The 26,333-nt window shown below is 41.1% G+C and overlaps 1 protein-coding gene across 8 annotated transcripts in view; it reads right to left on the minus strand.

The window, feature by feature from the left end:
• Window positions 1–591: 591 nt before the first annotated feature.
• The window catches only part of ap3d1 (adaptor related protein complex 3 subunit delta 1), a 28,291-nt gene continuing 2,549 nt past the window's right edge, over window positions 592–26,333 (minus strand). The window contains exons 2-35 of one of the 8 annotated variants that reach the window (XM_085264156.1): window positions 25,126–25,221; window positions 24,178–24,258; window positions 23,884–23,964; window positions 23,657–23,764; window positions 23,361–23,490; window positions 21,269–21,408; window positions 21,061–21,134; window positions 20,895–20,944; window positions 20,452–20,501; window positions 20,142–20,214; window positions 18,288–18,433; window positions 17,817–17,965; window positions 17,475–17,705; window positions 16,948–17,179; window positions 16,666–16,811; window positions 16,311–16,452; window positions 15,136–15,207; window positions 14,934–15,009; window positions 14,549–14,748; window positions 14,187–14,260; window positions 13,011–13,034; window positions 9,935–10,103; window positions 9,610–9,753; window positions 8,971–9,024; window positions 7,255–7,359; window positions 6,817–6,972; window positions 6,059–6,106; window positions 5,619–5,639; window positions 5,122–5,311; window positions 4,525–4,613; window positions 4,185–4,270; window positions 3,702–3,823; window positions 3,449–3,528; window positions 592–3,346 (exon numbers count right to left, since the gene is read on the minus strand). In XM_085264156.1, the coding sequence (XP_085120282.1) occupies window positions 3,251–3,346; window positions 3,449–3,528; window positions 3,702–3,823; window positions 4,185–4,270; window positions 4,525–4,613; window positions 5,122–5,311; window positions 5,619–5,639; window positions 6,059–6,106; window positions 6,817–6,972; window positions 7,255–7,359; window positions 8,971–9,024; window positions 9,610–9,753; window positions 9,935–10,103; window positions 13,011–13,034; window positions 14,187–14,260; window positions 14,549–14,748; window positions 14,934–15,009; window positions 15,136–15,207; window positions 16,311–16,452; window positions 16,666–16,811; window positions 16,948–17,179; window positions 17,475–17,705; window positions 17,817–17,965; window positions 18,288–18,433; window positions 20,142–20,214; window positions 20,452–20,501; window positions 20,895–20,944; window positions 21,061–21,134; window positions 21,269–21,408; window positions 23,361–23,490; window positions 23,657–23,764; window positions 23,884–23,964; window positions 24,178–24,258; window positions 25,126–25,221 (3,735 nt within the window). In that variant the 3' untranslated portion in view covers window positions 592–3,250. The remainder of the gene's footprint in view (window positions 3,347–3,448; window positions 3,529–3,701; window positions 3,824–4,184; window positions 4,271–4,524; window positions 4,614–5,121; window positions 5,312–5,618; window positions 5,640–6,058; window positions 6,107–6,816; window positions 6,973–7,254; window positions 7,360–8,970; window positions 9,025–9,609; window positions 9,754–9,934; window positions 10,104–13,010; window positions 13,035–14,186; window positions 14,261–14,548; window positions 14,749–14,933; window positions 15,010–15,135; window positions 15,208–16,310; window positions 16,453–16,665; window positions 16,812–16,947; window positions 17,180–17,474; window positions 17,706–17,816; window positions 17,966–18,287; window positions 18,434–20,141; window positions 20,215–20,451; window positions 20,502–20,894; window positions 20,945–21,060; window positions 21,135–21,268; window positions 21,409–23,360; window positions 23,491–23,656; window positions 23,765–23,883; window positions 23,965–24,177; window positions 24,259–25,125; window positions 25,222–26,333) is intronic. The other 7 variants (XM_085264159.1, XM_085264161.1, XM_085264163.1 and 4 more) reach the window with 7 other exon arrangements.

A 26,333-nucleotide genomic window follows, 5' to 3' on the forward strand; every position in this document is an offset into this window, starting at 1 on the left:
GACCTTACAGTTAGGATGTTCATTGTTTATGATGAAGGTAGAGTCTTTATTTTTAGGTTTTGTGTCGTTTAATGTACTTCTAGTTAAACATACATAAGTGTCCATTTTTGCTTGCTCTTAGAGAAAAATACAGTTCGAATCGCGAGCTTTGTTTTGAAAGTCTATACCGGAAATTCATTTTGATCTCGGTTATCTTTGCTACCGAAAGCTTTTCAGCCTCCTCTTTTTATCGGGTGCCTTAAGGAGGAAAGGGAGGTTGGCCAAGCGGCAATTTCGATAAAACAATCAATTTTTTCATAAAACATCAATCTGAGGCTTTGTCTGCTCAACTTTTCTCAACTCAGCTGCTCGCTGTCAGTCAGGGGTCTCGATTACTTCTGCTGCTAGGCTTTCTGGGAATTGAAGTTCAAAGCGGCACATCTTGCTTTATTGATAAAGAGACGGGTATTAATTTGCCAAGAACATATCTTCATCTACACGTATACACTCCAGGTTTCTATCATTTCATTCAAAACTAGTTTTTTGTATGCTTATTGGCTCACTTTAACACGCGCACACACACACACACACACACACAAAAGGACTACAGCATCTTCTTACAGCTTTTATTTATTTATTTATTTTTTTGTTGAGTGGAATTTCTTTGAAGGAAATGTAATTTATGTTGTCCCCTTCTGAATATGACATTGTAGAGTTGAATATGAAGAAATAAAAAGACAGGACCTTCAAAAATCTGTCATATGAGAGTATATTTCAATGTCACAAGCCAAACTTGGTAGAATAAGTCATTACAGCTGAACCAACAGAGCATTAAGACAGAGCGGGTTTGCCTCTCAGTACACTGCTTCACGTAACCTGTTCTACTGTTATTGTGAGCCCCATGTCCTCAGTGGTGCGACACCAAACAGAACCCCCTTCCTTCCCCTGTGACTAATAATTTTAAAACATTCAATGGTATCACTTCTTTTAATTGTCTGCACTTAGAATAGATAAAAACACAATACCATCAAAAATAGAGAATGGTCAAGAAAACCTCATTTAAAAAAAAAAAAGTAGGAAAAACAAGAGAAAATGGAATGACATCTTTGTCTGTGTAAGCATGACCATGGGAAAGAAACAAGGAAAATAAAAGTGTACATTCCTAATCATGCAATATACAAATTTTAATCTAACAGTATGCACAGAATGATCAGTATTAGGACAGCGTATGATTAGAGAAGTCGTTTCTCAGATTCATGGATATCATTTTCAGGAACAGGGAGCGCGTACATAATTTTTTTCTACTGACGTTCCTGAAAAACAGCTGATCACCTCTGATTTCAGACTTTACTACTGAAAATCTAGTGGAATGGCTGACTTGACCTTCAGGCCAGACATCATTATATTTCTTATCTACAATAGCAGACAAATGCAAGAGAGGAGGGCCTTACCAGTATATATATGAACAGAGACGCTACCAAGTCTTTTTTTCCTTTCACTCTTGCTACTACAAGGATCAGTTGAAGTGGACGGGGTGGTTGCTTTAAACATGAATGATCCAAATGAAGACAAACAGAGTTCAGCAGGAAGTCGGGTGTTGTGTTTTCTTTAAAGACTCTCCTAACACACACATACACACAAAGTAGCAAGGCAGTTTCTGGAGGGAAAAAGAAACATGGGGGGATTTATATGGGTGGGTCAGCTGGCTTTTTCTGTGATGCATGAGAGGGAGACGGGCGCAAATATTTCACGAGGACAGACAAAAACCACACAACTGCTGCTGCTGACAGAGGCGATGCTTCCTTACTGTGGAAGCCGTGTTGATTAATACTGACTCACAGGGCGCCTCAAGCCACTGACCAGTTAACAGCGTCCGCTTAGTAGTAAATGACTTTTAGCAATCTCATATGCAGACCAGCAGTTTTAAAAGAAACAGTACAGGCAGACTGGGAGTATAAGTGTGGTGTCCTTTAACTTGTCACAGGTTGTCTTTCCCCCCCCACAGAGGACAGTGATGTCAGCTCTTTACGTCAGATTATTCCGTGAACACGTTGGCCAAGTGACGACCTGCCTTCAGACAAAGAACAGCATCCTGCTTTACAATATTATTACATCTTCTATACAATAACTAAACCATCCATGCGTGGTAGAACACAGGTGGCTTTGTCAGGTGTAATAGAAACCTCACATTGCACTGGATTTGCCAAAGGAATGATATGTTCAAAGTCCTTGGGGAGGGTCAATCTGCAGTTTAGCACTGTTAGATCAGTGCACTCAGGGGAGAGGTGGGGGCTCTACAAGACTTATGAAGTGCCGGAGTAGGTCAGACTGCAGGGCTAAGGCACAGAGCAAAACTACTGAACTACTGTACAATCACCCGTAGAGACACAAGGATTCGGTTCAACTAAACACCAGCAGATCTGCTCTGAGCCTCGCCAAGAGGCAAGTAGGGCAAAAGCACCCCGATACAAGCTTAAAACCCATGCCTTATTTGTAGCTTTGGTTTCACCTCTGCTCTCCTCTCATTGCACTTGCCCAGTGTCTGGTCTTCTCCAGGCACCAGGTCAGTGGTGGGTGAGCAGGTTATAGCGCCCATCTAGTCTGAAAAAAGAGTCAATCACCTGATTTATCTTTTTTCAAGGCCTACACAGATGAGCAGCACACACAGATTTTAGTGAGCAGTAAAGAAGGGGATTAGATGAAGGCGTAGTCAGGTTTCAGACAAAGATAAAGAAAAAGAAAAGACAAAACAACAAAACAAACCAAAGACAAAAACGTCAAAACAGTAAAAATACAATTCAACCATTAACAGCAAAAGTCCAGTTGTCAACATTACATGACGCGACCGTCACAGATTGAATTCCCGACAGAGTGGAGGGCGGAAAGAGACGCAGGAAAGAGAAGAGGACGCCAGGCGTCCAGAAATGGGAGCTCAGTCAGAGTCGGGGTGCAACAGGGCGGCTGTTTGAAAACTAGGAAGTAAAAATGAAAATTACACTGCAGAGAAGATGAAGCATGTACACAATGAGTCTGTAAAGCAACATCAAGTGTGAGGGAGTGACCACAGAGTGCAAAGAGGGGCAAAGTGTGGGGCGCTGGAGAAGCTGAGAAGGGGAAAGAAATCTTGCAAATCTGCAGACTAATAAATAGGGCGATACTGGAAGTGCCAGTCGCAGTGTTTCGTAACGTGATTATGTTGTGTTTCAGTGAGGGAGGGGCGGGATGGAGCGGTAGGGTGGAGGGTGGGGCACCCTTCGGCTGTCAGACACAATCAGCACTGAGAGAAGGTCTGCTTGATCTCATCCAGCACATTCCCAAGCAGCGTTGGCTCGTCACATTTAGCGTCAATGGACACAGTCTGACCAGACTGGGAGAGAGGGGGAGAGAAGTGGGGGACAATGTCAGCATCACCACCTGAAAACTCTTTTCATCTTCGGTTTTAACTCAGATTTATGTTATTGTCGCTTACAGTTTTGACCAGCAGACAGACATGGTGACCCTGGATAGACCTGCTGTACATGGAGGCACAGGAGTCGATCCTTTCCACAACTAATCAAAGACGAGAAAGAAGCACAATCACAAATGCAGCGCATCAGAATTAATGTCAAAATTACCCAGCATTAATACACTTTTCAAACATTCCCCTCTGATGATTGTAATTTCCTGCATGTGAAATAGCACAGGTTTCAGGTCCCCCGAAAAAAGTGATAATGTAAAGGTACCAGAAAAGTGGTGGTGGAAGCAGATCCTGGCCAGAAGGTGATGGAAGGGCATGTTAACTCCCTCCAGTCTGACAGAGCTGCTCTTCAGATCTCCCGACTCCAGCAACTTTGCAAACGCATCACTGAGAGAGCAAAAGAACAAAAAGAAGTCAGTTTTAGATTTCTCCATTACTAAAATCTAACGAAGATTCAACAGATTTTAATGATTCCCAGACCGTGGTTCTTGATCTTTTTAATTTAAAATTTCACACAAGCTCTATCTTAAAACAAGTACAAGTGAAATTTACTGATATTTATTCTTCCTCAAAGATGGCCATTTTCTACTGCCACGCTTAAACCACAGTCTCACCACTCAGTCTACAAACTCTCCCACTCCAAAGATTTCTCCCTGGAAACACTTTGAGAGGAGTTTCAACAGCTTCTTTAAAAAGTTTAAATGACTCACTGAAACTCTGATATGAATGGAGGAGTGGCATAACCAACCTGTAACAAGGAGTAGTGATCAGGTAGGAGGTGCAGGTAAAGTGCAGTTTGAAGTCCAGTTTCTCATGAGTGGAGGAGTCCTCGTTCTGTGGGAATGGAGCAAAACGGCATATTAAAAACACCTGTTTGATTCCTTCATAGGTCTCAGAATTAACTCATCTGCTACTAGGCCAACTCTAGTATTACAAATACAAAAGATGAATTAATTAAGCCGCAGGTTTAATAATAATGTATAAAAAATCCTGTCAATCTTGTTTGCGTTTCATTTGGATTTCAGCTTTTTCATTAGATTTTGTTTTCTTTTTAGTATACACGGCACTTGTTTGCTTTTCCTACGAACCTTTACAATAAAGGTGAGGGTTCCTTTCAGCTTCTGCGGCATTACGATGCTCTGCACAGTGAAGACAAATCGTGCTTCATTGGACACTCCTACAAGAAAAAACAGAAGCTCTCAGCATCAAATCATGGAACTCAACAACTTTAAAAACTCATATAATACAATTTTTTAAGTTGCTGCTTGAATCATCTGTAACTCAGTAAAAAGGATGGACATTTATTCTGAAAAGCCCCACTACAATTACCAGGAAAATGCTTGTTTTATTTTATTTTTTTAGTAAGCCAATATTATAGCAAAGGATAACTATGATGCCCATTTCCAACCCCATATTTTCCATCTTGGGTTATGCTAGACTAGCTTTACATGGTTTAAGTAATACTAATTTATCTTATCCTGGGCCTCAGATAATAATCTGCCTGAACAAAAGAAACAAACAAAAACTCTTTCAGCTCAATTCAACCTCAATTTAAGCTAACTTACTTCTGATTGGATGCCCCTCCAAAATATGAATACTAAAGATTTGAGGGGGGCTATGGGCTTTTAATTCACAGTCATGGATGGATGGATTCATACACGATTTTTCTTTAGATAATAACTGACCAGGGGGAAGCTGGAAGGGGACGGTAAGGCCATCATGTGGACCTGACCCTTCTGGCCTCTGCAGCTTGGAGTTCAGAGAGTCCAGCACATTGAACTCCATGGATTTGAGGAAGCTGTCACTCTTATTTTCAAAGATGACAGACACCACCACCTGACTGCCATCCTGTAGGTTCCCCTGGATGTCACACACCTTACGGGGAAGAGGGAAAACAAGGAAAGTGCTAAACGTGGATTTTGGAACAGTGAATTACGGTCTCATCTTTCCTCTCTTTTACACAGTGTTAACAAGGCAAATCAGAGTCATTACCCAGATCCAGAGCACACATCACCATTTCCAAGAAGTGAACACAAGGAGATAATCACAAGGACAGAATCATTCTCAGAAACCGAGCGCTGCTGCGCTAGAGAAACATAAATTAGTCTGCCCAAGGAGGAAGGCCTGTAAAGAGCAACGAGACCAGAGAGAAACACATCTAGGACAAAACTTTAACCAATACCTGATCAGCATCCTCCATCATCTTTAAAGAGAGGAAGAGAAAAAGAAATCTGTATATGATAGTTCTTTTTGGTTTTTTTAACTCTAATTACTCCACATGCTGGATCTTGGAAACAACAACGTTTCTCTTTCTCAGCATCTAGAAAGAAATGTGCGCTATAATGTAGCAAGAAAATTATTTTATTTATTGTCTCACTAAAGTAAACAGAAGAACCCAACATGTCGAAATAAAGCAGAATATTTATCACAATCTGGTTCCCTTGGTGCATTTTAATTAACAATGCAAACTATTAGATTGGAGAAGGCATGAGCAGCTTTGGATGCTAAAAATTAAATTCGAAAATTAAATGTTTCCATGGCCAAAATGAGACCGGAATTATTTTAACAAATTGAGAGCAAAACAAATTTCCAAAGCCTGGCATCGCAGTCACCATCACTCACCATCTTGATGTAGGAGTTCTCAGCCAGCAGGCAGTAATTGGACATGGGCTGAAAGGAGAGAAGAGCTCAGGTCAGAGGAGGCGTTCTCAGCCACTAAGCATGCTAACTAGGCAACAGGAGCTCCTACCTAGCTGCTATATAACAAGGAAGGCAGTGTGTGCTGGCAGCAGTAAGTGGGTTTACCCAGTGGAGCTCAGATGAATGATGATAAATTATACTGCCTACATGCGGCTTTGAGTTATTCGTGTCTTTGAGGTCAGTAAGCTTTTGTTTGTCTGTTTTCAATCGAAGAGGAATGACACAAAGATGCCGATTTAATTTTTACTTCACTCATATCATCTCTACTTTAACATCCATCAAATGCTAAAACCAAAGAGTGCTGTACATAATGTTTTGTTGTACGTATCAATATGGTATTGTACATACCTATACATCTATATCATCAATTCCTCATGTATATACTGTATAGTAACCAGTTATCCATCCCCAGCTTGGTAAATGTTTTATTCCAAGATCTTGGCGCACTGCACATTTAAATATGCTATACAAATTGCTATTGTCTGTGTCGTGCTTTTATCAGTAATGTTTCTTATCTATTCTGTTAAGTAAATTGAGAGCAACGAAGAAAAAGAATGAGCCTAATTCTTTGTACGTGTACATTTTGTTGTACCGATTCTGATTTAGGAAACCTAACCCATAGTTTACAAATTAAAAGTAATGATCGGTTAAGTTTAATGTTGTGGTTGTTCGACACTGACCGGCAGAGGCTCCTCCTCCTCGACGGTGCCATTCTGCACAGACTCCTCTCCACCTCCATCGCTGTGGTGGTGATGGTGATGATGCTTCTTTTTCTTTTTCTTCTCCTTCTCTTCCTTCTCTTTTTTCTGCTTCTTCTTCTTGTGCTTGGAGGACTTCTATAGAGAAAAACCCAAAGAAGGAGAAGGAGATAAATTTCCTGAAGTGATGTTTAATCGCCATTGAGTGTTAATGCTAATGAAAATAAAACACAAAGTGGCAGAATTACTCCCCCAGAGCCCACAGAAACTGGCAGGTCTGCGACACATCGTTCACACAAATGTATCAGAATTAGAGTTGCCAATTCCCCGAGTCCAGTCGGGGTTATTGTAAACTGGAATCTCAAGCAGTGCTGTCAAACTTTGTTCCTTCCAACTATTGCCTCGTCTGCGTTAACTCACACTCTCCTCCGTCTCGGTGTCTTTGGGCTCCTCGGGCTCAGAGTCGGCCGCTGTGCCAGCAGGCGCCTCGGGCGCTGGGGCTGCTTCTGCTACTGTTGCTGCTTCCTGTTCAGATACACCAGCACGCCACCAAATAAACACACAAACAAGAACAACCACAGCGTTTAACACATGCAAAACTTTCTACCACTTCTGTGTTGACATAGGTAAGTGAGGTTAGTGAGTTCACTCAGTCATTCATAAGAGAAGTCATTCATGATCACCTGCAACCTACTGAGCTGAGTGACACCACAAACAAACATCAGGTACAATGAGCCAAGAGTATTGCATGGAAGAATGCTAAACATGAGCATATCATGTTTGTATGGACCTCTACACCTACAGCGGTTTTGCTGTACAACTGCTGGATCCACTGCACTAAACAGCTACACTGGGTGCTGCTCGAAACTGAAGCAGGCTGACTGACAAGCTAAATATATGCAACAGTATGATCTGGGACGCTGGTGTGACAGCCAGAACAAAAACAAGCGTTCCACCAAGACATCGATGCATATTACTGGGGCAGCTTTAACTCTTGGGCTGACAGTTCAAATGATTAATAACAGAAATGCCCAAAGGGAAAGTTAAAAGGCCTGACAGATCTGAGCGTACAGTCATGTTACATGTATAGCTAAGGAAACAGTGTGCCTGTTATTCAGTCTTTTCATGGAACAGTCAGGATGAAATAGTGGAGCAACTGGATAGCTTAGCTTATTTAAACAAGCTGGAAATGGTGTGAGAGCGCTGTCCTGGCATGACCACAGGCCACATAGATTTAATTTAAAACAACTGAGAAAGTAATTTTCCTATTTTTTTTAAATGAAAGAAAACAGTCATCAAAAAGTCTATTAGTAAAGGTGAAGTTTAGCAGCTGATTTGGGAAATTCTACTTTGTTTTCAAACAGAAACAAAGATAATTATGGCCCCACACTGAAGAGATAATGGAGAGTGGATATTGTGCTCATACAGTGGTGACGTAAGAGGAAAGGACTCTGGGCCAATTTCTGGGGAGCCGTTTACCCCTCTTCCACCACTGCGGTGCTGGTGTCCAACCTAGAACCATGAAAGGCTATCCCAGCAATAACTGTTAGCTGAAGCTCACATATCCTGTCTACCACTAAAATAACTCCAGCTTCTGTTTGGAGTTTGTGTGTGTGTGTGTGTGTGTGTGTGTGTGTGTGTGTGTGTGTGTGTGGGGGTACCAGGACCACACTGGTTCAAAGACATATTAGTGACATTTGGTCCATTGTCACTTCTTCAAAAATAAAGAAATCAATAAATAAAGATCACAAAAAACAAAAACAAAACAATAAAAAGTAACAGCACCTGTTCTGACATCATGACTGACACAACACAAGGCAAGAAGAAGTGCGAGACAAATACAGATACATACTGTGTACACACACATGCTAGAAAGCAGAAGGGTGCTGGAAAATGACAGAATATAGTGTTGTGAGCCCTGTGAAAGAGAGGCAGTGTCAAAAGATGCAGAGGGGAGGAAAAAAAAAAAAAGGAACAACTGAAGGGCAGCAGAGACAGAATGTATGGTTACACCAATGTCTGAGGCAGGTTGATTGAAAACCGTGTCATGAAACTGAACAGATGTGGGCAGGACAGGGTGAGAGAGACAGAAAGAGAGCGAGAGAGAGAGAGAGAGAAAGAGGGGCGTGACTCAACCTGGGTGTTAGAGGGCACTGGAGCATTTGAGAGCCAGAAATCCAGGTCCGAAACCTAAAAGAGGAAGGGAGGGAGAGGAGCGCGAGGAGGTGAGAGGGGTGAGGGCCAAACAGGTTCTGTGTCTTACTACTATTCATGAAAATGGATACAGAGAATACACTGTCCTGTTTCATGAATAAATCAAGTATTTGGCAAGAGACTGCACAGTCGGCTACGAGGAAACTGATACTTGATCGCTATAGCCGATTGAAAGACAGGCTGGGAAAAAGCAATGGAAGCGCCGAGTTAATGAACATGATAAAACGTGTCTGCTTGCATTTAACCATTTGACAGAATTTGTAGAGCACTCCTTAAGGCAGACCTTCCCAAAGTGTGGGGCCCGCCCCCTAGGAGGGGCGCAGAGCCATTGCAGGGGGGCGCGGTACGAAAAGGAAAAACAAAACAAAAAAAAACATTTTTCTTGTAAAACAAAGGGGGACCTAGCAAAAAAGTTTGGGAACCACTGCCTTAAGGTATCCTTTAAGCCATTTTAATTATAATTTTATAGATCTGGTAATTAAAACCAGTGTTTGGATGTTAGATACAAACTGCGGCGCCGCGTAGGAAACATCCTCGGTCCAACATGTTATAAGGGCGTACCTCAGCACTAGTTGAAGTGGGCTGTGCTTCCACCTCCTTCGTTTCTTCCGATTGGACCACGGGCTCTTCTGCTTGACCTCCAAGAAGATCCTCCTCCTTTTCTTCATGTTTGTGTTTTTTCTTCTTCTTCTCTTCTTTGCTCCTCTGTGAAAACAGGAGAATATATTCCAGTCGGTGTCAGTCAGGTTAAGAAATGCAAACACTGAGTCATCAAATTGTGACGGCGCAGCTGACAGCGCACTACTGTTCTCCCCTCGCTCTGAGTGCTCCGTGAATCTGATTTATGACCAGAAGGTGGGAAATGTTTCCAGCATCTTAACCTCACCTTCCTATCCCTCTCTTTATCTTTCTTCTTGTCCCTCTTTTCTTTGCTGCTCTTCTTCTTGGGTTCCTGTGGCGTGGCATTTTCTGCCTCTCCATCCTCAGCAGAGCTTTTTGGAGCCCCCGCTGCACGATGTGACCTGACCGGTAGCTTCTCGCTGTCTGCAAGCGGCCTGCACAAACAAAACATACAGATACATATTTTAACTCTAACTGGGAGGTGATTTTGATCCTCCTGGGCTACATCATCTGAAAGATGCATTCCTTGAGTATTAATTGTTAAAGGTGAACAAGGCATGTAGGGTGCAGCAATCCACCATTCTCAAGCACATGTTCTGCACTGTGAAGCAGCCAGGTCTCATTCAAAGCACAAGACATTCCTCTAGCAGAGCTCCACACGGTCGATCGATCCTAATAACGTCCTCCATACTGAAGTGATAAGAGCTGGTAAACTTACAGTGGGGCAAAAAAGTATTTAGTCAGCCACCGATTGTGCAAGTTCCCCCACTTAAAATGATGACAGAGGTCAGTAATTTGCACCAGAGGTACACTTCAACTGTGAGAGACAGAATGTGAAAAAAAAAAATCCATGAATTCACATGGTAGGATTTGTAAAGAATTTATTCGTAAATCAGGGTGGAAAATAAGTATTTGGTCACCTCAAACAAGGAAAATCTCTGGCTCTCACAGACCTGTAACGTCTTCTGTAAGAAGCTTTTCTGTCCCCCACTCGTTACCTGTATGAATGGCACCTGCTTGAACTCATCATCTGTATAAAAGACACCTGTCCACAGCCTCAAACAGTCAGACTCCAAACTCCGCCATGGCCAAGACCAAAGAGCTTTCGAAGGACACCAGGAAAAGTATTGTAGACCTGCACCAGACTGGGAAGAGTGAATCTACAATAGGCAAGCAGCTTGGTGTGAAAAAATCAACTGTGGGAGCAATCATCAGAAAATGGAAGACATACAAGACCACTGATAATCTCCCTCGATCTGGGGCTCCACGCAAGATCTCATCCCGTGGGGTCAAAATGATCATGAGAACGGTGAGCAAAGATCCCAGAACCACACGGGGGGACCTGGTGAATGACCTGCAGAGAGCTGGGACCAAAGTAACAAAGGTCACCATCAGTAACACACTACAACGGCAGGGAATCAAATCCCGCAGTGCCAGACGTGTTCCGCTGCTGAAGCCAGTGCATGTCCAGGCCCGTCTGAAGTTTGCCAGAGAGCACATGGATGATACAGCAGAGGATTGGGAGAATGTCATGTGGTCAGATGAAACCAAAGTAGAACTTTTTGGTATAAACTCAACTCGTCGTGTTTGGAGGAAGAAGAATACTGAGTTGCATCCCAAGAACACCATACCTACTGTGAAGCATGGGGGTGGAAACATCATGCTATGGGGCTGTTTTTCTGCCAAGGGGACAGGACGACTGATCCGTGTTAAGGACAGAATGAATGGGGCCATGTATCGTGAGATTTTGAGCCAAAACCACCTTCCATCAGTGAGAACTTTGAAGATGAAACGAGGCTGGGTCTTCCAACATGACAATGATCCAAAACACACCGCCCGGGCAACAAAGGAGTGGCTCCGTAAGAAGCATTTGAAAGTCCTGGAGTGGCCTAGCCAGTCTCCAGACCTCAACCCCATAGAAAATCTGTGGCGGGAGTTGAAAGTCCGTGTTGCTCGGCGACAGCCCCAAAACATCACTGCTCTCGAGAAGATCTGCATGGAGGAATGGGCCAAAATACCAGCTACTGTGTGTGAAAACCTGGTAAAGACCTATAGTAAACGTTTGACCTCTGTTATTGCCAACAAAGGTTATGTTACAAAGTATTGAGTTGTATTTTTGTTATTGACCAAATACTTATTTTCCACCCTGATTTACGAATAAATTCTTTACAAATCCTACCATGTGGATTCATGGAATTTTTTTTTCACATTCTGTCTCTCACAGTTGAAGTGTACCTCTGGTGCAAATTACTGACCTCTGTCATCATTTTAGGTGGGGGAACTTGCACAATCGGTGGCTGACTAAATACTTTTTTGCCCCACTGTATGTCTTAAAAGCCGGAAATTAGGAGTTAGTAGCGTGCACTATAGCCCCCTGTTGGAAAATCTTTATATATAATATAAAATCTAATATAGATATTATATAAAACCATGCTGTGTCATCAGTCTCCAATTTAAGTAAATTTTCTTTTTTGGTTTTATTCTTTCAGCTTTAAATTCCTAGAATTAAGTAACCTTGCTTTTGTGGTGTCATTTTTCTTTTAGAATTACAATCCAAAAGAAAGACTTCCACATGTGTTTTTGTAAGTAAACATTAATTTATAAGACCAAAACTGTTTACAGCTTGTCCTGCATGATCTCATCAACACATTATTCAAACGATCCACATTCTATCCTTGGCTTAAGGCCACATCTTTTTCCACTGAGGGCAGGCAAAGCGTATCCACTTAAAAACAGCTGGAGACAGTCTGGGGGCATGCCAAGTCTACTAAACTCAGCTGAGCAGATCTAAGAGAAAAGAATTACACTATTGCGTCGAACCGCTGGGATAGGTTTCTAAAAGCATGTTGATGCCGATTGCCCAGTACAAGAAAAAGAAGAGCCAACATGCTTTTAGGAAACTATTCTGGGAATTTAAAGGGTGAAAGATTAAGTCCTGAGAACATCAGCAGCCAGTTCTTATTTTCTTTCTTTCTAGGAAATCATTTTGTTTCCCTTTCTTTAAGGACAGATAAATCAGAACTGCTTGTTCAGAAATAGAGATGCTGATATTTTCAAGAACATTAAAAAAAATAAAAAAGAAGAAGAAGCAGTTTTAAGAGAGGCGGGATACTACAATATTGTTATGCATCACTAGGTCAAATGCTACAACTAAAGAACAGATCGAAGGGAAGAAGAGCAAAAAGAGAAAGTGGACATTACAAGCTTCAGATAGGTAAGGAACAGACAGCTATATTAGTTGAAAAGAGCAGGACAGCTACTTGGAAAGCAAGACAGAGAGAAAGACAAAGGTGACCTGTGCACAGTCAGAGGTCAGGCCCTATGGCTGGGGTGCTACTCACCTGCGCGCAGTTGTTTCCAATAAGCTGCCCACACAAAGAGGCAGTAATGGATGTGTGTAGGCACAGAAAAGAGGAAGCAGAAAGCATGAGGAGGAGTGCGAGGAGGGAGAGGGCCAGTCACACTGGCTTTAATGCTGTGACTGGAAAGCTTCAGGAATAAATGCTAAAACTACACTTTCATGAAATGTTTGGAGAGCAACAGTTTTTATCTCTCTGCCTCAGTACACCAAAACAACAGGTTTGAAACAAAAGGATTAAAATGCAACTTTTAGGTTAAATTTGGAGGATTTAAGAAAAATATTAGCATTGACCACAGTGGTCATTTTTATACAAAGTCCTCCATTTTCATCAACTCAAATATAATTGGACAACTTGACATAATTGCAGGGAATCAAAGTTCATGGCTTATTATTTTTTAAAGGCGTTTTTGGCTAATCGTGTGTCTACATTGTGGAGATTAGTGTCCTGCCTAGATGCTGTGATGTGTTTTTTCTTTACCATGGAAAGCATCCTGCGATCATGCACCACTGCTGACTTACATCATGGCCTGGGCCTTTTCATGTTCACAGGTGCTTCATTTTTTTCTGAATGTTCCAAAATGCTGATTTGGCCACTTCTTATGTTCCCACACTCTCTCTAGTAAATTTGTTTTATTTGTGCACGCTAGGTTTGGCTCGATTCATTTGAAATAAGATCCCCTTTGAGAACGGCTTTTGCATTTGAATTTGAATGAACTGCTTCCAAATGCAAACGCTACACTTGGAATCGACTGCAAACCTTTTACATGCTTAATTCAAAAAACAGCCTAAATCTGTCCACAAAACAGCCCCAATGACACAGGACTGTAAATAAGCTACATCTGGTTGTTGATACGATTTCTTTGTTCAACCACTTGAATTTAACCTAAAGTCTGCTTTTCAGTTTGACTTTGATAGATTCCTTTCAAACAGCTCTCTGTTGAACTCACTATCCAGTTATTTTCTGACATAACTGGACTTCAAACTAGAAATCCTCCAGCTTTAAAACAAGGTACACAACACAAACAACAACTTTGGGTGGAAAATCTTAAATTTCAGTGCCTGGCAGACTAGTTTAGATATAAAAATGATGACTTCAGCATCTTCAAAATCAGCAGTTAAAGTGATGAAGGTCGAACACATGTAAAATAAAACTCACTTGTCCAGGTCGATGTCCAGGGCTTTGTGAGGGTCATTGGGGTCTTTGTCATCGTCATCGCTGGGTAAGGCATTCTGTAGGACAAAACACAAGAGATTAGCTGAGCTACTGACTTCCAGTGATCTTTGTGATGATACAGTAAAAATATATTTATAAAAAACTGAGTGAAAATGATTTTCCTTGAACATGTCAGTGTAAAATAATTAACATTAACTAAATTAAATAATAAAGTAATAAAACTTTCAACACTACATAGAAAGAAGGACCAGGCGGAAAAAGAAGGCTTCAACAACAACTTACAGAATGTTTTAAACTTAGTATTTATAAAAAGTCTTCTTCCATTGATGTCACCACATGCCTACCTCTGGCATCTCCTCTGTAACAATGTCGACCACATGTGCAGGTGTGATGTCCTCCTCGCTCTCTGGGCCTGAGTCGTGTTTCTTCCCTCGCCCACTGCGTTTTTCTTTCCTCTTCTTCTTCTCCTTCTTCTTTTTCTCTGCTCTCTCTTTCTGCCGACGCTCCTCCTCTAGTTTAACGTATTGGTCAGACATAGGCAGACCTGTGGGGTGGGAGGGAGTTGTAGCTAAGGGTAACGTTGATAATTTTCAGTATACGAATAGAAAAATTGTGACACAACAGTATGTTTGCAAGTAAGGCTGCACTTAGATTCAGGTGAAGTTATGATAGTTATATTGGGGTTCCTTTTTTTAGTTTTTGTAGTAATATAAGGATTGCGTGTCCCACCTGGGACTTTGAGAGGCACGCTGAGATCAATCTGCACGACTGGGATGTGTTCCACTCCTGGAGCTTCCTGGTACACCTACACATAAAAGAATTCATCTCAAAAAGGGTTTTGCCATACATGAGCGTAACTACTTTTACTAAATACCCTGTGCAGTGAAAATGACTACCAACACAAAGTAATTACTGAAGACGGTGAGCATACCTTCTGAGAAGATGGAGAGGCCTTGATGTAGAATGGGTTGTTGGCTTGCTCCTGCTTTCTGGCTTCTCTCCTCTTGTAGTGGAAACAAGAAATATAATATGAATTCACGAACAGCCTACGTCACTTATAGCATGAGCTGGGATCCAAGGGGGAAGCCAGATTTACTAACTGTGAGTCTGAGGAGATTAATATTGATTCTGAGTCAATGGCAACTTTAATAAACAGTCACAGACCATTTTATCACATATGTTACCGTTCATTTAAAAAAAATAAAAAAATAAAAAATAAATAAAAAAAATCAATGATGAAAAAACCTGAAGGCTTTGGCATATAACAACATTTAAAGTAATGTACCGAAACAATAAATAATTCATATCCAAGACTAGAAACAGTGCTGGCAGCATCGTCGGTCTGTCACTTTCTAAAACTAAGATCAAACCTTACAATTCTGCTTCAAAGTCTTGATGCGCGTCTATGACTGCTACAGATCAGAAGAAGTGCACACGGTGGGATTTCCTACTGTTGGAATTAGTGCTTACAGGACCGGATTCGTCCAATCTGCAGACAGTTTCCTCCCCAACCTCAAACCTCTGTCTTAGGTGGCAGAAGAGCCACAGAGCAACACTCAGAACAAAATTAATTCAGATACGAAAAGTTATTTCAGAGGGGAAGATGGAAAACCAAATGTCAATTTCCCCTGATAAAGAAAGCACAAGTCCAACTGGTTTTAAGGCTTTTTTAAGGGAAACCCATCTGCTGAGGTGGCATTAACATGTAGTGACTGCAGGGCCAACATCTCTGTTCCTCTTTTCCTCCATGATCACTTTAAACCATACTCTACTCTTTCTATTAGTCAGCACTTTGTAAAAGAAAACGGTATGAAAATGATGAGACTTTTACTAATCCTGTCCGTTAAAACAACAACAAAAAAGTCAGAGTTGTGTACTGTTTTTGTTCTATGTTCCATCAGTTAAAATTGAGAAGTTGCTTTGAAACTATTTCTTACTCATGGTGGCAATTTTTTCAGCTGACATTATAAAAATTTCAGTAACAACACAAAAAGGTTAAACACCTCAAATGTTACAAGCTAAAACAAAAAACTAATTTGGACATGGAGTCCTGGATCATAACTGCTCTTTGCAGTTTATCAATGATACAAAGACCAACCTACGCACCCTTGCCAGCTCTTTCTCGTCCACCTCTGTGTGACGGGGGCGTGAGTGTTTGGGCTCCTCCTTGGTAAAAATAGCCTTGGGTTGCTCATCCTCAGACTCGCTTTCAGAAGGAGGCTCATTGATCCAAGCATCCAGGTCCAGCCTACACACACAAACATGGTTGTTGTATTCCATTATGAAAAACTCAAAAGCAGACACATGCAGCATAAATGCTGAAACGTTTTAGTTACTCTTGCTGCTACACCTCAAAGGTGAGAAACAAAAACACTGCATTTTAAGCAAAAAGATTATAAACTGTAAAAATATGTGATATTGCAGTTTTGTTTTGTTTATCTCATGTGCTGAGCCAACGTACCCTTCGGGAACAGGCACTTTCTTCTGTGCCTTTGGAGCTACAGGATTGAGTTCTCCAGCAAACAACGCGCTGACTTCTTCTGCTACTTCTATATCCTTCTGCTGCAGTTTCTGGATGTATTTAACTAGCTGCAGGATGCAGGACGCCTGAGGAAAAAGGAGAGGAACTGTAGATTGCAGGTATTTATCCGATTTGTATGCAGTAGGTAACCTTGTAATCTGTGAAGCATTAAAGGTCAGGCTCTGTAAGGACTCTGGCTCTTTCAGTCTTCATTTATCTTACCCTCTCCTGCACCTCGAGGTTAGCACTCTGGACAAACAGTGGTAGCCTGTCTATCATCATCTGGCTGGTTTCCTGTGCAGCTGTGCTGTCTGTGTTCCCCTCTTGGTTCTTCAGGATGGTGGCAAACAGCTTGGCTGCATTCTGCACATATACAGCCTGGATGTGACCAGGTAGGGTCGCGACCTTAGGACGCAGCATGGCCTCCAAAGTCTGCACGGGATTCTCCAGGTGTCTAAAACGAGGGGAAGATTTCTGTTATTTCAGGTTTGGTACTCTCAACCCTCAGGAAGGTTCCCAAACAGATACAGCAGTACAGTGTTTGGGTTACACACATTTGTGACTGTGCAAAATAAATACACACAACACACTACATACTACATATTATATGACTGCATTAACTCTGTCCTGACTCATCTGCTCTTACAGAGTAAAACGGTATTTGCTCTGTCTCTTCTGTTTGCCAAACCTTTAGCGTCAGGCAGAGAGTTTAAATATACCAACTATACTGACTACTTCTAATGACTTACTCTGAGAATTCCCCACAGATCCAGGCTGCAGCATACAACACTTCACAGATGCCGTTTCTCTGCATGTTGCCTGTCAGCAGGTGGGCGTTGTCCAGCAGGGTAGCCATCTGGGCAACAGCAAAGACCCGGATGGCTTTGACTCGTATGGCCACATCCAGCATCTGAGAGGCAATGAGGTGGCCGTGCCGTGTGCCCTCTAGTCGGGTCAGCTCTACTAGGATACTAATGTACCTGTTGGGCAGACATGGAGAGGGCGTGTATATAACTACAACAAACAGCAAATGTAAAGCAAACTGACACACCTCAGAGTGAAGCACAGGACAGTGCTGCTGGTAAACTAACCATTCAAAGTTGGTGATATACTGGTAGTTGCTCTGACTGCAGATGTCAATGATTTTTGTGAGCAGTTCATCTCTGTAGGTGGTTCCTTCGGCTTTGTCTACATGTATCATCAGCTTCTTTACGATCTCCATCAAGTTCTTCTTGGACACCTGCAAAGAGCAGAACCCACAAGTGACCACAGAGAATTATTACTTTACTAGATCAAACAGCACCATTTGCAGAGTTCTACAGTTGGCAGTAACAGTTTACGGTATCTATTGTACTTGACACTTTAGTGTGTGAGTGCTAGCAAAGCCGTTTTATTATACCGAGCTACAGCAAAGTAGTTACAGCGAAAGTTCTGTTTTTTGTATTGCATTGCACCGTATTCTTTAGAATAGACTGAAACAAGCATAATCCGGATCTAAAAATATTCAACATTAGTTTTCGTGAACACTGAATAAAACAAAAGTCAAAAGTTTGGCTGCATACCATGCCATAGAGCAAGTCCAGAGCTCTCAGACGGATGGACTCATCCTTGTCATCCAGACACTGGAGAATGAGGTCTTTATGAGACTGCACTGATTTGGGGTGGGTCTTCAGGATCTTTGACATCGCCAGCAGGCCCAAATACTTCACTACAGAAATACGCAAAAACACGCTACCTTAGTGTAGTTAAAAAAGGACACACAACAACCCTTGAAATCTCCACACGTTACCAAGTATATTTTGTTCACCTTGCTATATGCCATCACTCTTAAACCTGATTAGCTTTACATTACTGTGACTGCAGTAATAATCATATGTATGTAATAACTTTAATACACTATGAACTCTTTCTATGCTCATCTTCACTTCGCTAATCTATAAAAAATATAAATCACACAGCAAAAACAAAAATAAATTAAAACAGGAAATAAACACAAAACACACAAAAAGATGGAAAGGACATACAAACACGCACACGGGACAACACACACTGGGACACAGTCTTGTTTTGCTTTATCCTTTCTCATACCCCTGGCAGCTCATTCCCCCCCTCTCAGGTTCTGTGATCAATAAAAGGGTGTTATACTGACCTTGGATCAGTGAAGCTGATCACTGCAGTGCTTAGATTAGAGAAGTGACCACTGATGTGGACTTGTGGAAGTTCAGTGATGTGCTGAACAAGAAAAAGCTACACACATTTTTGAAACATATTTCTTTTAACCTATGGTTTTAATTGTGACCGTTTTGGTTGCTAGCATGTTGCCATGGTCGCCCTTATTTTGCATGGAAGAGGCAGAAGAAGATGGTAAAGCACAACTTTTACTTTGAAGGTGAAAATTCTCCATTTTCAGCTGGCATTGCATTTTTGAAGACTCATTTAAGCTCACCAAGTATTTATCAATAACATTTATAATTAATATTAATAACTATTATCATCATTATTATTATTATTATTATTATTATTATTATTATTGCTGCCAACCCTGACTGGTTGGCAATAATAACCCAATAATGATACATGCCTAAATGTGACTGAACCCTTAGTTACCTGCACTCCATCTAATGGCATCATCACCAAAAAGTATGTGACCTGACTTTTACTCAGTCCTAATTCAACAAGTGTTCTACATGAATTTACTCAGGGCTTTTAAGTGGGCCCTGAGATTAAATACTTTACCAGTTAAGCATCGTCACAAGGGAATCGCTACATATTTACGGCTTTACTCACTGATGTTTTGGAAAGTTTTATACCCAAGTATAACTGTGAAACGAAACAGGGGCACAGCAGTGATCAATGAAAGGATAAAACATTGAACCACAGGTTCACAGTCTACTCTATTAAGGCCATGTCCACACTAATAAGTTTTCCTTTTAAAAAGCATGACTTTATGCCTTTGAGTACTCACTATTACAGTGATTTAGGACTGATATGGGAAACATTTTAGAGTGGATGTAGCCTATGACCAGGAGTCTACAATTTACTTTACACACGCACAGTTATCTACGTTTTAAGATCCAGACAACTCGAATACCCGAATGTAGAAATCTAAGCTCCAAATGGCTGTGTGCAAAGAGAATGTAATAACAACTTATAGTATAACAAATTTAAGCCCCTCTAGAGTGAAGCAAAGAAAATATTTTTAAAAAATTAAAATTGGGTAATTTTTTGTGTCTATTCTGTTGGAGACCGGGTGGATGTGACTTAAGTGCAATGGTATTCCAAGCAGGACGCCCAATTGAGAGTGAAAAGGTAGTAATGTTCGAGTTATCCAGAGTCAGGAGGTCTATGTTATTGTCGTCTAAAAGGGTGGACTGTTCCATAGTCAAAAACACGCAGACAATGAGAAAATGACACACTGCAGGCATTGACAGAGGGCTCACAGTTCTGGTCCGAGTCTTCTATCAGGATTCGCAGTTTCTGCACACAGAGCTGTGGGGGAGACAAAAAACAGAGAGGGAGAGGGACAGATCTGTTATCACCACGGAAAACCTTTCCACACCAGGAGCTTTGTGAGACTTTCTGGCCTGTCTGATGGCTGCTGTGTTTCTACTTAAGCTATGTTGGATCAGACGGCATGCACTGTGATTCAACTGGAGTGGAAAGGGTTAAAAATCTGCAACTAAACACATGAATATGTTGATGAAAGAGAGGAACTGAGGAGATTACCTGGATACTAGCACTGTGGTTAGGCATCCCCGAGGACAAAGAAATCAACACTGTAATGTAGCACAAGGAAACAATTACATCTGAGAACGATTTTTTATGAGCAAGTTTAAAAAAACCAAAACAAATAAAGATCAGAACACGTGAGGAAAAAGACCTCTGCTAAATCTCAAGGATGTTTAAGCGCCAGTATACAAGTTAAAATTTAACTTGTACAAATTCCACTTATTCATTCAAGCAAAGCTAAGAAAATGTGGTTTTAGCACGTAGGAGGACTGAAAAGAGCAAATACAGATAAGACACTACACTGTATTTTTTGAAGATCAATGTATAAGCTTATTTCTCAACACAGATGCAAAAATATACTGAAACGATGAAATAAACATGGGGCTGGGGCCACTAAGCTAAGTGAGATTTGATGTGACCCACAGAACAGCTGTACTGACCTGCAATCACAGTGTTGACACATTCATACAGCAGAGACATGGCAGAGGTACTGTGAGAGAAAAACATCAGGACGGTGAGAAAGTTTAGAATTATTATTGAGCTGTTTATCAGATTAGACTGTTGTACCGTCTACGGGAAATACAATAAAAGAGAATTTCCTCTCACCTGTGGATTAGATTTGTTAGAGGTTCAATCAATTTCTTCCCCAACCGTGGCTCCAACGGTGTGAGTGCACCAAACTACAAGATACACAGAATTTCTGGATTTTGTTTGTCCACAATCACCTTTCAGAAGCTGGTACACTAAATATATAAAAGTATATATTTAAATCTATTCAGTTACTAACTACTAAAATGTAAATGTAAAGTCTTACCAGCTTTATGATCTTAATGAGAACCCAGTTGTTAGTAGAGGAAGTCATGAGTTTGAAGAAAAGCGGGGCCAATGACAGGTAGTTCTTAGGATTTCTCCTGGCCAGCTCACATATGACATTTACTGCTGCTGACTGGACGCCTAAAAGGAGAGAATATAACATCAGGAAACAAGTATTGAAAACTACAAAAGCTTAATTTCTTTAAAAGAACATTGAAAAACTATGTAGTCTGTTATTAAAGAAAAAAAATGTAATGTCCAATGACTGCAGTCCAACATACAAAACAAAGCATGTAATAATAAAAGAATGGAATTTGTACTGTCGTCATAACTGGATAAAAAAGTGAGATATTAAATAGAGTAGAGTAGTAAGTATGAAACCATCTAAAACCAGAAGAGAGTCAGCAGTATTGTCTTGCAGTCTTGGAAGTCCTGGCTCAGCACCATACCCAAGCCTTCTTTAATCACATATTCGTTGCTGCTGAATCATTTATGGGGTTCAGTTAGGGGATCTGATGTCTTATATTGTGGACAGTCTTAATTTGTAATGCTTTCTGGAGTATACTTTATTGTAAAAAGTTCTGGTGTTGCTAACCATTAGCTGCTTCTCCACCGAGTCTTTCGACCCCTGCAAGTCCAACTGTAGTGTCTTGGACTGCAGCTGGTGACAGTATCGCTTGCTTTGCTCTGCAGCCTTAGACAGCTTAGTGGAGTGACTCACAAAACCACTTCTTCATCTGGTGCAAGCTCTACTTGCAGCTGCTGTCCAGTTTGCAGCAGATAACAATACAAGGACTAACATTCCCAGCTGGAGTCTGTTGGAAGGATGTGAGACTCACAGAAGCGGTAGCTGAACGACGCGGTGAAGTCCACGGGAATAGCTATTGCTGGTACGGAAACATAAGACGAGCAGGCCAACTTTGGCAAATTTACCAAAAAGCAGCAACCTGATAATCTAGAACTCAAAACCAACACAGAAGGGCTAAAAAAGCCAAGGCTCCATCTGCTGTGGTGTACCCTTGTGAATTTAGCTAAAATGATGCTTCAGCAGTGATAACACCTTGGTCGTCCACTAGCAGTCCATGGACAGCCTGTCTGCTTGGAGACAGCGTCTGCTGTGGATGGGGGCACTGCACAACATGTTACAACCAGTATGTGGGCGACTCTTGCTTATTCTGTCAGCCAGCCGCTGAGCAAAGCAAAGTTATGACATACTAAATGATGAAGTGAAACCAAGTGTTACAAACAACGAGAAGTATCCACTGTAGCCACAATCTGTACTTTTCATGCTGTATTTTTGGATCTTTAAATTTTTTTCCCAAGCTCTTTCAATTCCCAGTGAACTCTGCCATCGATCCCTTCCCTGTTCTGGCCCATTTGTCAACCAATCAGCATTTGACCAACACGGAGCGTCATCCATGTCAAGCACAGTCAAGTTGGCCTGAAAACCCCTTTTCGTACGCCGTCCGTAGGGAAATAAATATGCCAGTATTTGACACAACTGCGTTAAATTAATTACACATAAACCTGAAAGAAGCTTTATTGTCTTGTTAAAGTATCCAAAAAAAAAAAAAAGTGCTTCAGTGGTGGTGAGTCAAATTCTAGTGTTTTCTTCAGCAGCCACCAAACAGCTAATCTTGGGTAAAATGTGACATCAAGGTGGCTTAATCCACCATTTATATACACAATCAACAGTTACTAACAACTACACTTAAAAAAATACTTAAAAACAGCACCTTAAAAATAATAACACTGTCCAAATTTTTCTGTACCTTTTGTAATTTTTTCCAAATGAACTTAGGAAAAGCTTGATTGGCTCACGATGTGATTAGTAAAAAAAAGACAGTCATCGCCCAAATCTGAGAGTATGATTTTAACCAAAAAAAATATCATGTGGCGCTCGGTTCATGTACACAGAGGCCCCAAAAGTTCCAGCTGTGTCTATTAAAGCTCAGTGAAAACAAAAGGTTTGTGGACATGGGGCACAAATCAAATGTACTAGAAAAACCAGCAAATGATCTCTCTTTTTCATGAGCGGAAATGAGAAACAAACGTTCCCTAGCAGACTGGATAAATACTGTGTTTTCTGATACCTGGGTCTGGGTCCTCGAGTTTCTCCTTGAGCCTGGGAAAAGCTGGGCGCAGGGACTCGGGATACTTGAGAAACACCTTATACATGATCAACACAGCTTTTTTTCTGATGTAAGGTTTAGTGTGGGACATCTGCAGTAGAAGACAGTAAATACACATTTTTAAAGATGTAAAAAAAAACAAAAAAAACAACAACCCTGGAATGACAGCTTATTTGACTGAAGTAAATGGTAACGAGCAAAAAAAGAAAAAGAGAAAAGAGCAGAAGTCATGTGGGTACACCTCAGGACTTACTCACCAATGTCATGATGTCATTAGCTAAGTCCCGAGCTAAGTCAGGGGTCACAAAACAAGACAGACCAGTGAGGGCAACACCTGTGTCATACTGGTTGGGGCTGCTGAGATCCTGGGAGAAATAGATTAAAAAAATAGGAAGAAAAACAAAAAAGAAAGAAAATATTAGCTGAGGGAAAACTAACAGTAAGGAGATATTTACAGAGTTCACAAAACATGTGCATCGCTGACCTTTCGAATTTGATTGGTTGTCAGCATGATGACGTCTGTGTTCTCATGAAAGCACTGTGAGGCTGCCAGGTAGCCAATCCTCTGTAGGAAAGCAAGCAAGCATAAAGAACATACTGCTATTATATTACATTACTACAAACATTCGTCAGCCTGTTGCAGCACCACAGAGATCCACTTATACAGCTCACTCAGCTGTGACTACATCACTTTGTAAATTCTGGGTGTGCATCTTCCTTTCCATTTGCATTACTCTGTCCTGCACTTCCACGACCAATCCTGACATCCCAGACTTACCTTGTACGTGAACTTTGAGGAACTCATGACTTCAACGATGTTGAAAGCAGCCCAGCTGACGTCATAGCCCAGCATTTGAAGCTGCAACATAGAGGAGACAGACATAGATTGTGACTAAAAGGAAGAGGGGGAGCTCTAAGCTGCTCCGGCGAGGTACAGAGAGAGAATAATTGATTTGGGCTGAAAGCTCTCAAAGTGAATACTGATGCCGGCCACAACAAGACATCTAAATCTAAATGTGTACCTTGACTATAAATAGACAGAGCAATTTCATTTCAACGGGAATTGGACAATGTTCTCAGTAAGTGTCACTTGCTCGACGTTTGGTGACTAATCTTAACAAAAACAAGAAACACACACACAGCCTTGAATGTGTTTTTGTAAAAATGCACTACTTTACTTTGCAAAATAGTAGCACTTCCATTTGATCTGATGAAAGTATAAGAGGAAATAAGGCTTTATTTGACTCAGCTTGTTTCTGTTTGGGTAGAAAAGATACTAACCACAGATTTTTGTGTGGTTTTCATCTACAGTGTCACAGCAAGTCGCAATTTTCCATTGTGTGCATGTCAACAAAATATGTCACAATATGCTAGTGGAGCTGATTTAGGACAGATGAAGGATTCATTTGTGAATTAAAATATATGCCAAGTATTCTTGCACTACAACTAAGTAGTTGTTATAAACAGAGTCTCCTCTTTTTATTGTGTTTTTTAGTTTTTTCCTTTGTTAATTTTAGGTGTGCTGTAAAAAAAAGTACAACAGCATAACTTGCTACTAAGCTACAGCACAACGAAGCCACATGGTGGGCTTATGTTGACAGGTGTATACAATAGCTCGTGTGTGTGTGTGTGTGTGTGTGTGTGTGTGTGTGTGTGTGTGTGTGTGTGTGAGAGAGTAGATTTGACAGACAAAGTCGGTGAATCCGTGGCGGGTGAGAGGTCTTACGTAGGTGAGCTTGCACACAGCATTGGCTTTGACAGCGATGTTGTCCTGCTTGAGCTCCTGTTTGATCTCATCGATGCATGTGGAGATGTACTTGGCCTGGGGGCAGACAAAGGAGAGGGCAAACAACAGACACCAGATCAGATTAGGTGGACTGATATCTGGAGAGGGAGGCTGCGAGCAGGCTGGAAAATTCTGATCTTTCTGCTGTCGCTTTCCAAGACACTAACCAAGAACTGAATGAGTGTTTTTCCCAAGTTTAACTGCTTCTTTCTTTCTACCACTAACCTACAAGATTATCACATGTGGCTTGATGTATGTCGGTATTTACAGGGCCAGGTATAAATATATTTTGATAAACAGTTCTGAAAATACATTCATCTCGTGCACAAAGCTCACACTCAAACTTGTGATGAATAGAGAGTTACCATTAATTTGGGACATCACACAGCAAATTAAACCCTTACACTGGAGCTGTTTGCCGTGTGGATTTATCCGTTTTCAAATCTGCTAGATGTTTTCGGTCCACCACCCATACTAATGAACAATGAGGTGTGCTCAGCTCTCTCTTCCACGAAAACATTACCTCAGTTATAATGACCAACAATTAAAAGAAATTAAATTTAAAAAAAAATCCTACTCAACGTAAAAACATTAAGAAATAATAACAGCCACTTTTATATATCATTATTACTACAATTACACAGTTAAAGAGATCTTCAATTGTATTTATTATGTTGTAGGATGCTAGCATCAGTAGCACCATCATCTATATATCTGTTTATCAAAGCATCCATCCATCTATCCACTTATCTTTAAATAAATTAGTTTTTTCCCAGAAAACCATTTCTGGGAAAATGAATAACAATGAAATCTCAACTCTCATAATGACTGCTAAATCACATCAGTTCTCCTAAAATACTGGGAGCACATTTCATTCAACGGTGCAGAACAAACTGAGGTCAATTTTTTTTTAACCATTATAGAAAGGACCAACCTTGCTAAACAAACACATACACATATAGCTCTGTAGTGTGTGAGAGTGTGCTGGTCATGTGTGTGCAGTCATGAGACAGCACAGTGACAGGAGGTGGTGTTAGAGGGGGGGGGACACTACGCTCTGCTACTCCCGCTCCTGGAGAAATTGTAGCGATCAAGAGTGAAGGCCTGAACACACCATCAGCAAACAGACATACGCATATACAGAGTGC

Source organism: Mchenga conophoros, linkage group LG23 (assembly GCF_057382185.1).
Source record: "Mchenga conophoros isolate Kocher_MC1m ecotype Shallow Benthic linkage group LG23, M_conophoros_male_GT1.1, whole genome shotgun sequence".
NCBI classification, from domain to species: Eukaryota; Metazoa; Chordata; class Actinopteri; order Cichliformes; family Cichlidae; genus Mchenga; species Mchenga conophoros.